Genomic DNA, 15,914 nt, shown 5'->3' on the forward strand with positions numbered 1-15,914 from the left:
CTGCCCTTTTCTCCTCGAAATTCCCTCAGCTGGTTCCCATGAAGGGTGAGCATGGTGAGGGTGGGGGAGGGGTGAGCAGGGAGGAAGTGGTGATTCAGACAGGACCCAGGCTATGCTGGGCCTTGGGAAAGTGCTAGGCACCTCCCCTCACCTTCCCCCTCCCACCAAATGAAGGCTCAAAGGACACACAAGCCCAAGGTACACAGACCGTTACAGAAATGGACATTTGCAAGATCCGGGCTCATGCACCAATGACCCCTCTGCCCTCTGCTTTCCTCCCCAGCCCCTGGGAGATGAAGGAGAGGGCTGGAAGGGGCGGGAGCAGCTGACCTGGAGTGCCCACTTACCAGGACTCTGCCTGCAGGGCCCTGGCTGGCCACAGTCACCCCCAGCCACATGTCTTCAATTATGTGATGGTTGGGGTCACCTGTGAACATGGAAGGGAATGTGAGCCAGGGCACCCCATCCTCCCATTGCCTAGAGCTCCAGAGTCCCGCGGTCGGTCCCTCCCGGATCCTCCACTCCAGCAGTGCAGCTCTCCCTACTCCCCTTCTCCAGCCCATCATAGTCTGAGCTCCACGAATCCCATGTGGCCCCATTCTCCTCTAGGATTCACTCTTCCCAGCTGCACAAGAAGTGACTAGAAACTGCCCTGGTGAGCCTTCTATCTCCTCCAGGTCATTTCTTTCTGTGCCATCCCCTCCACCAGGCTCCTGACCCGGTACTGAGCCCTAGCCCCTTGCCCTCACTTTTCTCTGTGATGTCCATCCGCTCACAGTCGTCCTTTTGGGCAGTGAGTGGGCACAGGTACACAGCGCCGGTCCGGTTGGCATAGTCACCAAGCCAAACAAGTTCCCGGGGGGCACCAGCCAGGAGCCTGGGGGACAAGAAGGGGGGGGCCTGAGCTCAGACTCCCCAAAGTCTGTTTCAAACAACTTGCCTTTACTGAGCATCTGCTCTGTGCCCAGCTCTAGGGTTGGGAGATGGATGAATCCCAGCCGCTGCCCATTGTAGGGGAAGGCAGGCAAGGAAGCAGACACCTGCAGTCAGTGCCTCATGAGAGGAATGCGGGAAGCAAACCAACCCGGATTCTGCATGGGGGGCAGTCAGGGAGGCCCACAGAAGAGGGGACCTGGTGTGAGTCTCAGGATGACGACCAGGGTTCACCAAGTGACGAAGGGGAGGATGGGCAGGTCAAGCCCAAGTACGGCATGTGCGAGGGCTAGGAAGCATGAGCAAGCAGCGTGACTCAGGGATCTGCAGAGCCCTGCTATAGCTAGAATCCAGGAACACTGGGGAGGGACAAGTGGACAGGGTAGGAAGGGCCTTGGGGAAGCCATGGATGGAGCTTAAGCAAGGGAGTGACATGGTCAGATCTGGGTTTTGGAAGGAAAGCTTTGGCCTCTGAGATGAAGGTAGACCTGAAGAGAGCAAGACTGGAGGCATCCTGGCACAGGGTGCAACTTCCAGAGGGCCTGCGGGGAGAAGGTGTGAGGGGTAGAGGAGGGTCGGTTGTTGGGAGCCTAGGTCCTTCCTAAGCCATCTGAGGCCTTAGATCTAGGAGATGTGGCCCCCAAGTGGGCTGGGTGACGTTTACCCCCCACTGCCACCTTAAGACAGGCACTCAAGTATTGGGTGGGACTGGGTACCTGACATTTTGGACAATGTGACCCCAGGGCAGTGTTCTTGGAAGGTGGGCATGAGCATGGGGATGGATGAGGACCATCACCTTGTCCCCAGCCTGCCCCTCTTTAGGGACACTGACTACAAGTTCATACAAGGAGGTTTATGGCTTAGGCAACCCATCCCATACCAGAAAGGTGACTAGAGGACAGGAAGGCGGGGAATTAGCCTTAAAATAATCTCTCAAAAGACAGTCTTGGACTACCGGCATCAGAATCCCTGGGCCATATGTTAAAAAGGCAAATTCCTTGGCCCTTCACAAACCATCTAAATCGAGTCTGGGGATGAAGCCCTGGAATCTGCATAGTTAATATACATCCCAAATATTGTGCACCCCAGTTTAAGAACCCACTCTACCACCCCTTTCTCTCCCGGCATCGCCTCTCTGCAGCCGCTAGATGTTCTGCCAGTACCCTCTCCTTGATCCCGAAGGACCCAGCCTCCTGGGAACCCCTCCTGGGTGGCAGTCACCTCCTAGGAACCCCTCCATCTGGCCCCAGATATACTACCACCCTGAGGCTCCCCGCTCAGTGAGGCTCTGGGCCTCCTGCCAGAGTCTGAAAGTGCCGAGCTACGCCCTGCCTGCAGCTCCTGCCTGGTACCTGTGAGTGAGGGTTGCAGGGAGTGGGCAGGGCAGGGCCTGGGCATGCCTGGGCCTGGGTACCTCCGCGCACTGGGTGTCAGGAATGCACTGCCTGGGGGTGCTGGGAAGGGGGCGGGACCTCTGACTGTACTTCACATCTCAGCTCAGCCCTTACCCTGGGGAAGTGTTCCTGGGGACAGGTGTGCAGCTTCTCGAAGCAGAGCAGTGCTAGGCAGGAGGGTTGGCAGGGGCCAGTGTGGCAGCCAGGCCAGTCAGTCACCCTCCGTCTGGGCTGGGGAGGGTGCCTGGTGAGTCCGCTGCCGGACCCCCCATGACATAGTCCCTGGAGAGCCTGACAGGTGAGAGAGTGAAGTCACGGGAAATGAACAGTTTAGCTTAGGAGCCTAAGGGCCTGGTTCTAGGGTTTGTTCTGCCTCAAGGGGCAATTTCCTTTCCTTCTCTGAGCCCTGAGTGCCTCATCTGTAAAATGGGGACATCAGCTCTTCCGCCAATCTCAAGGGTTGTTGGGGGAACAAATAGGTTCTTTCTTTAAAAGGGCTTTCTGACTATAAAGCCAAGGCCGACAGGAGCACTGTCATTCTGATTCTTGTGGCACCAGGACTGGCCCTAGCATACCCTTAGGCCTCCCTCTAGGCACCCAGCAACTTCTGTCCCACCAGGTTACGGAACCTGGAGCAGAGAGCAAATAGCAAAACAGTCCAGTTATGTAGAGGGAGCAGAGGTCGGGACATGGTAGTACTTCCACGGCCTAAGGAGCAGGCCATCACTAAGGGGGTGGTGGTGGTGCGGGAGGCTCCTGGGAGCTAGAGTCGTTCTAGAACGGGAGCTCAGATTTGACTGGAGGTGGAGGCTGGAGGTTGGCAATGCCCCAAGGGGTGGGTCCAGGCCTCAGTGGGTGAGGGGCCCTGGGAAGCCCAGGTTGCAGCCCAGGGCATGTCACGCAATGGCAGTGTTGCTGCCCCTGCTGCTGCCCTGCCCAAGATGTCTGAGGGAGTGGGCTGAGGGACCCCTCCTCTTCGCCTCCTGGGGAACAGAGCAGACAGAGCTGGGCATGAATGGCAATTGGATTAAAATAAATCCCCTTACCATCTATACTCTCCCAGCGCTCGCCTCACACCAGTCTTGTGCCAACTGATGGTTGGAGGGGCAGAGCCAGTGCCCTAATCCCAGGCCCACATCCCAATATCCCAGGCCCCTCCCTCCCCAGAGATTCCACTGGGAGCCCCACCTCCCACCCCCCTGGAGTATTTTTAGTTCCAACTTGGCCTGCTCAGAGGCCCTTTACGGCCCTCTGGCTCCCAGCCCGGGATCCAATGGGTCTACAGCCAGAGGACTTCGGGCAGATGAGGGTAGGCGGGTGTGCAGAGGGGCAAGTCCAGCTGCCTTCAGCCACAGCCAGGTATGGGAGAATTCAGAGGGTGTGAGAGACCTCACTGATGTGCAAAAGCAATGCAAATTAACATGCAAATGAGCACTCTGCTGCCTGTTGTTGGATCTGGTCCAGATCCGAGTCCAAAAGCTGACCCCTTCTAGACCACCACTGAGCTACCCTCCCAGCAGCAGTCAGAAAGGAAGAGGTTAGGTGGGAGGCTTTGCCCAGCTCTTGGTACAAGGAATAAAGGAGATCAGACCAAACCTCTCCTGTAGTCAGGCTGGCTGGGGTGGGTGGGCAGGGAGCCCTTCTGGGAGGTAGGGGGATGGGTAAAATGACGTCTTAAGGGCTTTGAAACAGCTGCCTCTTCACCTTCACCTTTGGCTCAGGCAAGACAGACCCCCCCCTGGCCTCTCGGGAGCCCACTGAGCTCCAAGTTCTGGGAAAGTACTTCCTCAGCCCTGCCCCATCACTCTTCCCTGGGCAGTTCAAAACTAACGGAAAAGCCAAATAGAAAGCAGAATCAGAGGAGCTGGGGAAGGGGGAACAGGGGCGGCAGGGTACCAGGTTGGCTCCCCCAAAGAGGGTGGGGTGATGCTCAGAGAAACAGCCTTAAAAGTCAACTTCCCAGACTCCTCACCTCAGGGGGGCGCTGGGGTGGCTCCAGTGAGATTTAAGTTAATCAGGAGGGGGCCAAAGGGTGCAGCACTCAGGCCAATGGGGCCCCCCTGTCTATTTCTCAGGGTTCCCTTCTACCTCAGGCCAGGAAGCAGGTGGGAGGGGGGCAGCTCTCAGATGCCTGGATCCCAGCTCTGTGCCAACACTGCTGCCCGAATTAGCCATCTCCCCAGAGGCTGCTCCTGTGGTAGCTAAAACTGCAGCCCTCTCTGTCCTCCCCTTATTTCTCCTTATGATGCCCACCCAGCCCCCTCTCCCCTCTGGTGGTGACTCAGCCCTAGAACCAGAGCAACAAGCTGGAGGAAGAGCTAGAATGAGAAAGGACAGAAGACAGAGGCCTTGCTTGGCCCAAGCCTCCGATAAAAAAGAATAAGGCTGTTCTCATTTCTTCTCCCTCTCCCTTGCTCCTAAGTATTTTTTCCATATTTGATCCCTTAGGGCATTCTTCATGTCATCTAACCTCAATTCCTCTTGCTGCAACGGACATCCTCTTCCTCCTTTGTTTAGCTCTAACCAAGCCCCTTTCACTGCTTTTTTCTACAAGATCAGGCTTTCCCTGCCTCCCGCTCAGTTTAAAGCTCCTTGGTCTGGAATGGTCATTGAAGAGAGCCAGAGGAAAAGGACATACGCATGCAGGCCTGCTGCCTGCAACCACATTTGCTATGCCCATTTTCTTTGGCATGCGCCTTGGAGGCTGCCAGGCGTCTGCTCTGCCTAAAGAAACGTGTTTTAGGAGAGCACAGCTGTCATTCTGATTCCTGCCTCCCTCAGGTATGACCTCATCTTCCAGGAGCCACAGCAAACCCCCATCCGAGGCTTCCCAGAAACCCTCACTGCCAGGCAAAGGCGAAAGGGAGAGAGAGCCCCAGAGGTACCTCCCATAGCCCATAAAGTCAGGCCAGACCAGGACACCTGGATTCCCAGGAGATTCCCAGGAGGGAATGCAGATAGGTGCTGGGGGTGCGCAGGGTCAGTGACCATCTTCCAGAGGAAGAGTCCCTCTGCTTCCCCAGGTGTCCTCATGCAGCTCATCAAGAAGCCCAAAGCACCTTGGTCCTCTGCCCTGCTCCTCACCTCTCATGTCCAGAAACTGAGAAATTGGGGCCTGGGTTGGAGTGAGCCTCCGGTGTTGTGGGCAGGGAACACCAGTCCAGAGATGGAGATGACAGGGAACAAAGAGGGGCCACACCTGGGTTTTTAACCATTTCTGGAATAAGGCCTTCTTCGAGAATATGATGAAAAAGCTATGCTCTCCCCTCCTCCTGACCCCTAGAACAATGAGTAAATGCATATGCTTTTACATATACTTTCAGGGTTCCCTGCACCTCCGGAAAACCTCCTATGAACCCCAGGCTAAGAGTTTGTTCAGGACCATGAACCGTCCCCCTTTCCGAAGGGACTTTGAGGGAACAGATTAAGGCCAACTTGAGTAGCTGGTTCCCCTGAGCTGTGCACTCAGGCAGCTGTTCACATCTGGCCACACAGCTGGCTGCAGCTAAGCCCAGCTGGGCCAGCTGGCTCTCCCAAAGAGCCAACGGGCAGAATTCAGTGAGATGAGGAGATGAGCCAAGATCTAGAACCACCCCTGGGAAAGACTGAGGATACCCAAGAAAGTGACCCCGAACTCTATCTGGAACGACCTGCTTCTCTGAGGTTCATTAGTTTTAGGACCTTCTGGGCTCTTGGCAGGCCTAATGTCATCTCTAACTGCCCAGGTAGAAAAGTAGAACCCCTCTGCTCAGTCATCTTGGGTGAGGCCCATGGGTAGTGAAGGTGCATCCAGGTTCTGGCTTCAGTACAAGAGCCTTCAGCTGCGCCTTGGCATATGCAGAGCATTTCATTCACATTATCTCATTAAAGCCCCCCATCACCCCATGAAGAAGGCGTGTTGTTCCCCTTCCCCTAACATGTGAGGAAATTAAGGCTGAGGTATGATTGACAGATCCAAGACAGGAAATTGGCAGTGGAACTCTGGAGCTTCTTCTTTCTTGACAATGCCAAGTTGCCTCTTATAGGGCAACATAGGCAGGAAGGAGCACCTAGATCCAGGTCCAATCCCTCTTTGGGTAAAACTGGCCCAGATAAGGGAAATGTCTTGTTCAAGGTCACATAGCACAGGGGGATGGTGGTATTGCAGAATCTTCTATTGACTTTAGCTTTCCATTATTTCCTCTTGCTTTTCTGATCTTCTCTTTACACTGTGTTGCCTTATATCGTGCAGATTCAGCATGGAAAATAGGAAAATCTTTTCCTGGGTGGGGGCAGAGAGAGCACCAATATAGAAACTTGTGTTGATGGTCACTTAGGGTCTCCAAAAGATGGAGGGTTGGCCAAGGCCAGACCGCAGCTGCTGGGGCGGGACTGGGAAGGGTGTGGTGACCATACACTCTGCAGATGGAATTGAGGCCAAGTTCAGGTAGGTTGGGCAGGGGCTGGGCCAGCAGGGCAGGAGCCAAGACTGGGGCAGAGTTTGGACTTTGGATATTCCAAGTTTCCTCAAGTTTCTGCAGGCCCCAGCCACACACCCTTTTTCTGATCGTGTCCTCTTGCTTAGCGGGGTCAGACGCCAGGAGGGTGCAGATGTCTGGTAGGTCACCCAGCCCAAAGTGACAGGGGCTGCCTGGCCTGTCCTAAACACCATCCCTCCTGGGGCAGCCTCCCCTCCCCCGGCTGTCCTCTTCCCCAACTGCTGACCTCAACATACTGAGTCCATGGCACAGAAACATCTGAAACCTGGACATGCCCCTCTGGACATGAGTGTGATGATAGGAGTGGGGGTGGGGGCACAAGCAGCTGAGTGCAATCTCCTTCCCTCTCTCCCCTACGCCTAGTTCTCCCCCTTCCTTCTTCTTGCAGCTGTTGGAGAAGGAGACCAGAAGAAAGAGAAAAACACCATTTCGCTCTTCAAACCAAACAAACACACTCAGGGTTGAAGATTCAACATGAATCTGTGGAATGCAGGAAAGATGTCTGGTGGGAGGGCGGCACTGCTGGGTTGGGGTGGGGGGCAGGAGACCAAGCAGGATTTGGGACAGCCCCTCCTCTTTCTTCTACTCCCTCCTCCAACCTCAAGAGCTCAGAGGGAGCGCCTGGACAGCTCCAAATGCCCAGACTCTCTCATCACATCACTTCAACCCCCAAGTCACCCCAACCGCCAAACGCTGGTGGAGAAGTCCTCCAGTCTGGCTCTGCAGAGGGTGTGGCTGGCCTGGCCGCAGACTAAATGCGAGGTGTAAAGAAAGCGGGCTTAAGTGCATTTGCCCATAGATGCTTCCCCCAAAAAACGGGGACGGGGGATCCATTAGGTGTTTATCTTGCAGTTTTCCCAAGCTCCCAGCCCTGGAGAGAAGAGGCATGCAGTGTACTAGGTACTCAATTCACAGAATGGAAGGGAGCTAGAGAAACGGGGACCCCTCTTCTGCTCTCCAGAGAGATGTGAAGGGCTGAGGGACTGCGTCTAGACAGGTTCTGGCTGGGTCAGCATTTGCCAAGGATTATTGCCCCCCACCCCAATCCCTCCACTTCCCGCCAAACCTCAGCAGCAGGAGGGTTGCCCAGGTCCCCGCCCCCTTAATCTTCGCTCACGGGAGCAGGCAGCTCACAGGCCTGGAAGCCCGAGCGGGCCAAGACTTGGACTCAGCTGTGGATCCGCACCCTGCACACACACTCTCTCTCTCCCACCCCACCCCCGCCAGCCGTACTTACAGGTAGCGCTGCTGCCGCTCCGTCTGCCGGTGGAGGGCGACCGAGTAGCCGAAGAGGCTGCCCGGGTTCCTGGCCTCCTTCACCACCAGGAATCGGGTGTCCAGGTTGAAGGCGGAGGCGACGCGGCCGCCGGCGGCCACCATCAAGGCAAGCGCGCAGAGCATCGGGCGCAGAGGGCGGGTGGCGCGGCGGGGGCCGGGGCCCATGGCTGCGAGCTGGAGCGAGGGACGGGCCGAGAGAGCGTGAGGGCGTGGAGCTGGGAATGAGAACCTGTTCACCTGCTCCCTGCGCCACTGGAAAACACTCCAGCCGGCCGTGTAATTGAGCCCCGCTGTGCGGATCAGCTTCTGGTCCCCAGCCTTGGTCAGTGTAGCGTCCGCTCAAGGTCTGCGCTCTCAAGATTCCGAACCTCGGAGGTCCGCGGGTCTAGTCTGCCGCCTGCCCAGCGTCGGGTCAGCGCCCACCCGCCCCGGGCACCCTGCCCCCAGTTCTTCACGGCCGCGCCCCCTTGGCCGCACGGTAGCCTTCGATCCCGGCTGGGCGGCGAATCTATGCAGGCAACTGCTCGACAGCAAGGAGGACCGGAGGGAAGGAGAGTTATCCCCCCGCCCGCGCGCGCGCTCCGCCTCCCCACGCCCAGCTCTGCACCTCCCCACCTAGCGCGCCCAGTCGCGGCTCCGCTCTCCTTCCGGGGAAGAGAAAAGGTCCCGGTTCGGCCGCCGCCTCTTAAAGGGGCAGCACTGCCCCGCCCTCATCCTCCCCAAACCGGCTCCGCCCTCTCCCCCAAACACCTGTCGGGAGCCCCCAAAGGCTTGGATTTCCCTTCCCCGCCCCTTGCTTTTCAAGAGAAGCGTCGCCTCGGGAGCAAGATGGATTGGACCGGCGGGGCCGGGGGTAGGATTTGTCCCGCGGGTTTGCTGCTGCTGCTACTGCTGCTGGAAAGGCTTTTCCAGGAGCGGGCACCTCTGCGGTCCCGGCTGGAGAGCCCCAACGTTGGCGCATCTGGGAAACGACCCCCGCTCGCCGCTGGCTGGAATGCCCCACTCGCCTCCGCCGCGCTGGGAGTCCCTGAGAGGTGGCTGGCGGTCTCTGGGCTTTCCTCCTCGCAACCAGCCCCTTTGCTGTCCTCGTCGAGATTTTTTTCACTTGCCCACCCGCCCCCACCCACCCTGATCCCTGCTGGAAATGGTCCCTCCGCAAAGCCAGACGGATATTTAGCAGTAGAAAATAAACAAGCATCTGTAATCGTAATTAGCAACAAGACAGCGTTTTCTCCAAAGGGCTGCGCCTTCTGGTCTCCCTTGTAAGCCCGTCGATGTGGAAATGAGTCCCTGCTCCTAAGAGTGCCCCTCCGTGGCTAGGCAGCTGGGCCCAGACTGCACCGATTTCTTATTCGCCTCCAGGGACTAGCCCACCAGAATCCCAAAGGTCCCCTGAGCTCCCTCCCAGGCTCAGACGGACTGTTTGGAAACTGGGCAGGAACGCCAGCCCCCGCAGGTGTGTAAATGGGTGGTGCCAGTTGGAGGTAGGTGGGTGGGGCCTAAATGTTTGGTTATCCGCAGAAGAATCAACTGAAAAGGAAATTCAAGAGGTCACGATGGGTCTAACTCAGATTTCTTGGGTCTAACTCAGATTTCCCCATATTGCAGTGCAAAGACCCATTTCCTCTGACTATTCTTTTCTCTAGGATAAAGGAGCTTTCCAGTTCAGCCCTCCCTTGAAGTTCAGTTTAGAGCCCCTGTGTCTGAGAGTTTGTAATAATGATAAGACCCATGTAGTAGTGCTTATGCAGGGGGACAAATGCTTTACAAATATTATTAAATCCTCACAATAATCTCTGAGGTGTTATCTCTGTTTCAAGATGAGAAAACGAAATTAAGCAACTTGGAGAAGGCCACACATCTCGGATTTTAATCTCATGTAATCTGACCTCAGAGCCCTTCTTCACCACTTACGCTAAGAATTAACATTTGTACAATACTCAGGGCAAATCTAGGTTTTGTGGGGCTTGAAGCTTGTACAATTTGGAGCCCTCTTTAAGGAAAACAATAAAGAATTAGGAGTATAAAATTAGATTCAGAGCCTGGGAAGGACTCAGGCCAAACTTTACAGTTGATGAATCATTTCACATGCATTTCTCATTTCATCCTCCCAGCCTCCGTGTAAATTCAGGATTATCATCCTCATCTGACTTACTAGGGAACCTGGATGTGCAAGATCACACAGCTCATGGGAAGCAGAGTGAAGCCACCAATCACAGCTGTGTCTTTAAGAGACAAACTCCAGGCAGATGTTGGTCAGACAGCCAGATGTGCCTACACAGAAGCAGCTGCGATAACAGTGTTCTCTGTGGTGTTTGGGGAGAGGACACTTATCCCTGTCTGCCCTTAGGAGAACATTTGTTCCCAAGCTGTGACTCCCAGAGCCACCCAGCCTCTCTCCATGGTCCACCTGTGGCGCAGAGCCTCCAGGGGTCAGGAGATATCTGGGGTCAAGGAACAGGAAACTGACTCAGCTGGGAGTTGAACCATTACCTGGATGTCCTGTCTGGCTGCTGGGTCCTCCACCTTGTTCTAGGAGAAGAGGAGGCAGCCAGAGCCAAGAGCTTAGGGGCCAGGGGACACTCAGTGTGGGCAGGGGTGCCGCTTGAAACAGCTTTAAGAGCCCGGTGACGACACAGGAGGGCTCTATGCCAGGCGTTATCTCTTGGGCCATCCCCAACAGGAATGACCAGCATGTCCGATCCTGGGGCTGGGAGCAGGAAAGGGATGAGGGATGGTTTTTCCACTCCAGGGGAGTGTCCACAGGGAATGTGGGAGCAGGAGTCTGGTTGGGGGAGGGCCCAAGCTCAGGAATGTGGGGGAGTGTCAGGCAGATCTGGGGGAGATGGAATGGTAGAGGGAGACTTGGAGACTGGAAGGGCCTCTGGGCTGGAGAGATACAGAAAGAGAAATCCCAAGTTCATGCCAAATGTCCGAAATGCTCTGGTCTCAGTGACATCATCCACGACCTCATCTCATCCCCCAGTTGACTTCATCGTGTCAACTCTTCCTCATGGAGAAGGCACCCACCTAGAAATGTAGACACAGAGAGAGAAACAAGGACATGTGAATAACATGCGTGATGAGGAGTCTGAGTCCTGTTTTTGATGTTTGACTGCTGACAGCTTTTAAGCTGTCACCTCTCCCTCCTCCCTTTGTGCCCCACACCTGGGCAAGCTATGAGAAAGCATTTGGTGCTATGCTCCCTCCTTTGGAGTTCATGGGAGATTTGAACCATGCAAGTCCTTCCCGCACAAAAAAAGCCCTCCCATGACCTCATTCCCTAACCACAGTAAAAATCCTGGGCCAATCTCCTTTCTTGGCTCTCTCAAGTTATTTCAGACCTGCTTGAGAGGCCTGCTCTGCTTCCCTAGAGACCTCAATTATGTAAATAATAAAACTTTTCGTTCTTTCTTGATGTTGTGTGTAGCGTCATCAGTCCTGACATTGAACTAAACCTTGGGTGGGGTCCATCTGTCTCTGCAGGACCGTGACAACATGTAACTGTAGGTTCTGCAGGGTCAGGGAGGCTTCCTGGAGGAGGAGTACCTGGACAAGGGAGAAGGAAAGGACTAGCAAGAGGGAGTCTCAGGAGAGAAGAAAGCAGAAAAACTGGGGTCTGGTTTGGGGTGACGTTTTCTGTCGCAAAAATGACATCAAAATTCTATAAAGGCACTTCCCATTTATTCAGCACTTGTGTTTCTACCAGCCTTCGTCTGCCTGCTTAACCCCACACACCCCATCTTGGTCTCCCAGAGCCCAGATCACACCACTTGCTCACTCAGTTTTTACAGGAAGGTCAGTGAGTGGATGTTCACAGGCAGTTAGTGGAGAGATAGTGAGATGGAGTGGAATTATGCTGCCGTGAGGGTTGAATGCAGGCTACCTTCTGCTCTCTCATCTGGGGCAAGTTACTTTCCCCCTCCAAGCCTCGATTTCTTCATCTGTGAAAAGAAAGGGTTGTAGAAAATTCTTCATTATTCCTCTACGGGTATCTTTTGTGCCCCAAGGCTCCTAATGTTTATTGAACTAAGAGGACCAAATCTCTGCTATTGAACTAAGACTCAGGTCTCTATCTCTGATTTGAATTGAAAATGCAAATAACTGGAGAGAGAGGGAGGAGCTGTGAAGCTTGAATGGGTTTATCAGATTTCCTTTCTCCAGTGACCCAGATACAGGCGTGGGGGGGGGGGCGGGTGGAGCAAGAGCCCAGTCCCGGCAACTTCCCTGGCTCAGAATCTGTCGGCCTCAGACATTCACTGACAACCGACTATGTACTGGCACAGAGCTGAGAAGCCCCAGGGGTGTCAGAGATGAGCCAGCGCCTCTCCCAGAGGCTGGGGTTTCATCCTGGTCTCACGTTCTGAAAGCTCTCAAATTTAAACAGGCTAAATCCACATGACATTGTATTTTAGGGCTGGTGCTTATGGAGCAATGAGGGGGTGTTAGAAAGAACGATTTGGCTACAGCATGAAACTGGCATTGCCAAGAGAGAAGGAGCCAGCAGGAAGGGGCTGCTGTAATAATTTCAGCAATCGGTGAGGGGCAGAGGGAGGGAGGAAGAGAGTGAGTGAGAAGGCCCCAGGACACTGATTTGACCTGGACTTCAGGCACAGGTGTGGTGGAGCATGCCTGGGGGGGCAGAGGGAAAGAGCAGAGGGGTTCTGGGACTAAATAAGCAGTGACCCCTTCAGGGGCCTGGTGAGCAGGCCCCAAACATCAGGAACCTTCTCTGTCAGTCAACACCTCCCATACACCGTCTTTCTAGTTCCCCCAACCCTCTCCATGGTCCCCTCACTGCCACCCAGGGCCTGGCCTTGCTGCACATGGCCTGCCCTCCTGGCTTGGAGATTAGGACTTTGGTGGGCTCTCCAGCATTCTCTATCTCATGCCAAGGTGGCACCTTCAAGATTGGGAGGCCATGGGGCTCCTGTGGTAGCCCTGGCTGAGCTGAGTCACCAGCCCCCTGGGGCCTTGCTGTTTCTGGCGGAGACTATTTACAGGCAGGGTTCTGTGCCCAGGTGAGAAATCTGGACAGGTGAGGGGCTTCATCTACCTTTCCCTCCCCCAAACTCCTACTAACTCCCTAGAGACTCTCCTGGGCGTGGAGGACCCCGTGTGGTTGTCTGTGGAGCACTCCTACGTGTATGTGGATTGGAACATGTGTCTGTGCACACGACGCCTTATGCATTCGTATGTGTTTGCCTATGGGACTACACGTCTCTGAATGTTTTATGTACATCTGAATGTGGAAGGGGAGCTACTGTTTATTGAGCACCGCCTGTGGACCCAGCCCTTTATGTGTGTTATCTTCTAAAACCCTATGACGTGGAGCTGTCTCCCACTTCACAGCTGAAAATACTGCGGTGCCTACCCTATCATCTTGGTTACCTTCTATTCCTCCAGGACACCACAGCTTAGAAGTCACATTCTCTGAGTGGAGTCACCCGTCTCTCGCTCCCTGGACGTGGGATTCTGCCCATGGGTTATCATGGCCCCTTCCAGCTCCCAACCTGGCTTTAGTTCCCTCCATCTCACTGAAACCTTCTCTCTGGCACCAGCTTCCTCTGATGGGCAAACCCCACAGTTGTCTTTGTTCTTGCCCCTGACTTCTCCAGGGCAGCAGCAGTGACCCTGTTTACTGCCTTCTGGGTTTAAACTCTTCTGCGCCCTCTCCTGGGCCGCCTCCCTGACTGTCCCTTCCCAGCACCCCCGCCCCGAGACTCCTCAGCCTACCCTGGGCTTCTTGTGTTCGGGGTCCTAACCCCTCTGTCTCTCAGACCACCCCTTGTGCATCACCATTCCCCTACCTGCTGCTGACGCCCGCCCAAGCCCCTCCAGATGCCAGCCTCGATGGTCAGCTCTCGCCAGCCACCTGGCTGGTCTCCGACAGGCTCTTCAGATCGACTGTCCAGAACGGGCTTGGCATCTCCCCTTGTAGCCACAACCTACTGCCCTGTAACAGCCTCTGCCTCACTGGCTTGTCTCCAGCAGGATGCCACAGACACGCTGGGGTCAGCCCACGCCACTTGACCTTCTCACATGCTGGTTCCTCTGCCCGGAGTGCCCTTTACCCTCTTGTCCACTTGGAAAATGTCCACTCGTCCTTCAAAATCTTTCATGAGTTTTCACTTCCCTCCCTCACCCCTGTTCCCTATTTTCCCCACCCCCACCCCTCCTCCACACACGTAGTCACTCTTGACTCTTCCAGGCCTTGCACTGACTTGTAGCCTGGGCTTGTAGTATGATTACAGACCGGCAGGGCTGTGATCTTGGACGAGTCCCTTCACCTCTCTTAGCCTCAGTTTCCTCACTGTAAAGTGGACATAAAGATAGCAGACTCACAGGTATGTTGAAAAAGAGCAGGACGAGGACCCAGAAGTCACTTGCTAGATGGCATTATGCTCACTGTTGATGACACCTGTATTTCCAGCACCCATGACATTCCGTCACACACAGTGGGTCTTCAGCCACTGTGTGTCCAACTAAATTCAGTAGGCCACATACTCTTTATGGCCCTAAAAAAGGGATCCCGGGGGAGGTGACTGAAAGGCCAGCTCTGTCTGGTGAATAGCCTCTTGCTCCCGTCCCCTCCCCCACCGCGGATCCTGTTGGGACAACCGTCTTGGCTCAGTGGGTTGAAAAGGAAAGTCAGAATCCTGAGGCATGAATTGCTGTGCCCACTGACTCACTTCCTCCCCCCACCCTGCTCCGGATGGACGGGGCCAGGGCCCTGAGTAACACAGGTTGTGCCCTCCTCCCAGCCCTCGCCCCCCCATCCTGACACCCCCAGACCCTCACTGTGGAGCTTACCCCTGAGTGGCCAGCAGCAGAGGGCAGCGGAGTAGATTACAGGGCAGACGGGGGAGGCACAAGCCCTGCTCTCAGGACCCCGAGTCTGATGGGCAAGGCAGGGCACCTTTCTGGAGTTTGATCCGGGAGGCAGCAGAAGCTCCCCCTCCTCATAACAGCCTCTCCTTTCCTGCCAGGATCACAGAAACTCTCACGGTTGGGCAACCCTCCAAAATTTAAGTCCTCCTCTGGGAAAAGTTCCTATTAAAACGCCGGCAGTCATACCTGGCAGGGTAGCGCGTGGGCTCCCTGGCAGGGGTGGGGAGGATATTACAGCATCGCCCACAGAAACCAGGGCCCTGGGGTATAAATGACTCAGGCTGCATGAAGGTGGAGGGAGGGAGAGAAAGGGTGCTGAGGGAAGAGCAGAGACAAAGAATGACTTAGTGGGGCTGGGTGGGGCTGGCAGGGGTTTCAGACAGGCCCCTGGCACTGCCCTCTTCAGTTAACTATTAGCCTGATGGATGTAATGAAGAAGATTTCACTTTCCTGCAAAATGACTCCCTGGGTCTTGGCCTTTTCCCTCTGGGAGTCCCTTTCCCACCTTGTCCTGGACATTAGGGGCTCCTCTGAGGAAAGGAGTCAGATCGGGCAAGGGGTAAGTCAGGCTACTTCCTTAGTGGCAGAACTCTAGGCAGCCCAGGACGGGCGCAATAGTGAGGCAGAGCGAGGGCACAGCCCCCTGCACTGCTGAGAAGGGAACTTGGGGGTGGAGGGGGTGCAGAGGACAGCCAGATACATTGAGGAGGGTACAAGCGGGCAGTGAGATGCAACGGGCAGATTAGCAGGGCAGCAATCACAGCACAACTAGCTATAAGGGACATGCTCAGAGAAGCACTAGGGCCAGGAGTTTGGGCTTCAGCTTGCTGGCCTTGAAACTGAAGGGGACTGGTGGGTTTCTGCCCAGGAGTGAGCCGACAGCCTGTGTGGATTCAAAAGCTTCCTCTGGTGGGGAGCCAAGGAGACTCACCTGGGGGCT

The 15,914-nt window shown here is 55.4% G+C and overlaps 1 protein-coding gene and 1 long non-coding RNA gene across 5 annotated transcripts in view; both read right to left on the bottom strand.

Moving 5' to 3' along the window:
• The window catches only part of ITGA3 (integrin subunit alpha 3), a 29,373-nt gene extending 20,631 nt beyond the window's left edge, over positions 1 to 8,742 (bottom strand). Inside the window, exons 1-3 of one of the 3 annotated variants that reach the window (XM_019740658.3) lie at positions 8,043 to 8,742; positions 750 to 877; positions 348 to 427 (exon numbers count right to left, since the gene is read on the bottom strand). In XM_019740658.3, coding sequence (XP_019596217.2) covers positions 348 to 427; positions 750 to 877; positions 8,043 to 8,248 — 414 coding nt within the window. In that variant the 5' untranslated portion in view covers positions 8,249 to 8,742. The remainder of the gene's footprint in view (positions 1 to 347; positions 428 to 749; positions 878 to 8,042) is intronic. The other 2 variants (XM_019740657.3, XM_088802210.1) reach the window with 2 other exon arrangements.
• Positions 8,743 to 10,980: 2,238 nt separating this feature from the next.
• LOC141568806 (uncharacterized) lies at positions 10,981 to 15,012 on the bottom strand. 2 transcript variants are annotated; one of them, XR_012492022.2, is made up of 3 exons: positions 14,897 to 15,012; positions 11,970 to 12,027; positions 10,981 to 11,113 (listed from the first exon to the last, which is right to left on the bottom strand). It is a non-coding gene; the product is annotated as an uncharacterized LOC141568806 (long non-coding RNA). The 2 variants fall into 2 exon arrangements; XR_012492021.2 differs by lacking the exon at positions 14,897 to 15,012 and adding an exon at positions 14,429 to 14,526.
• Positions 15,013 to 15,914: the final 902 nt, after the last annotated feature.

Source organism: Rhinolophus sinicus, chromosome 12 (assembly GCF_057876585.1).
Source record: "Rhinolophus sinicus isolate RSI-liver-muscle chromosome 12, RSI-T2T, whole genome shotgun sequence".
Lineage (NCBI taxonomy): Eukaryota > Metazoa > Chordata > Mammalia > Chiroptera > Rhinolophidae > Rhinolophus > Rhinolophus sinicus.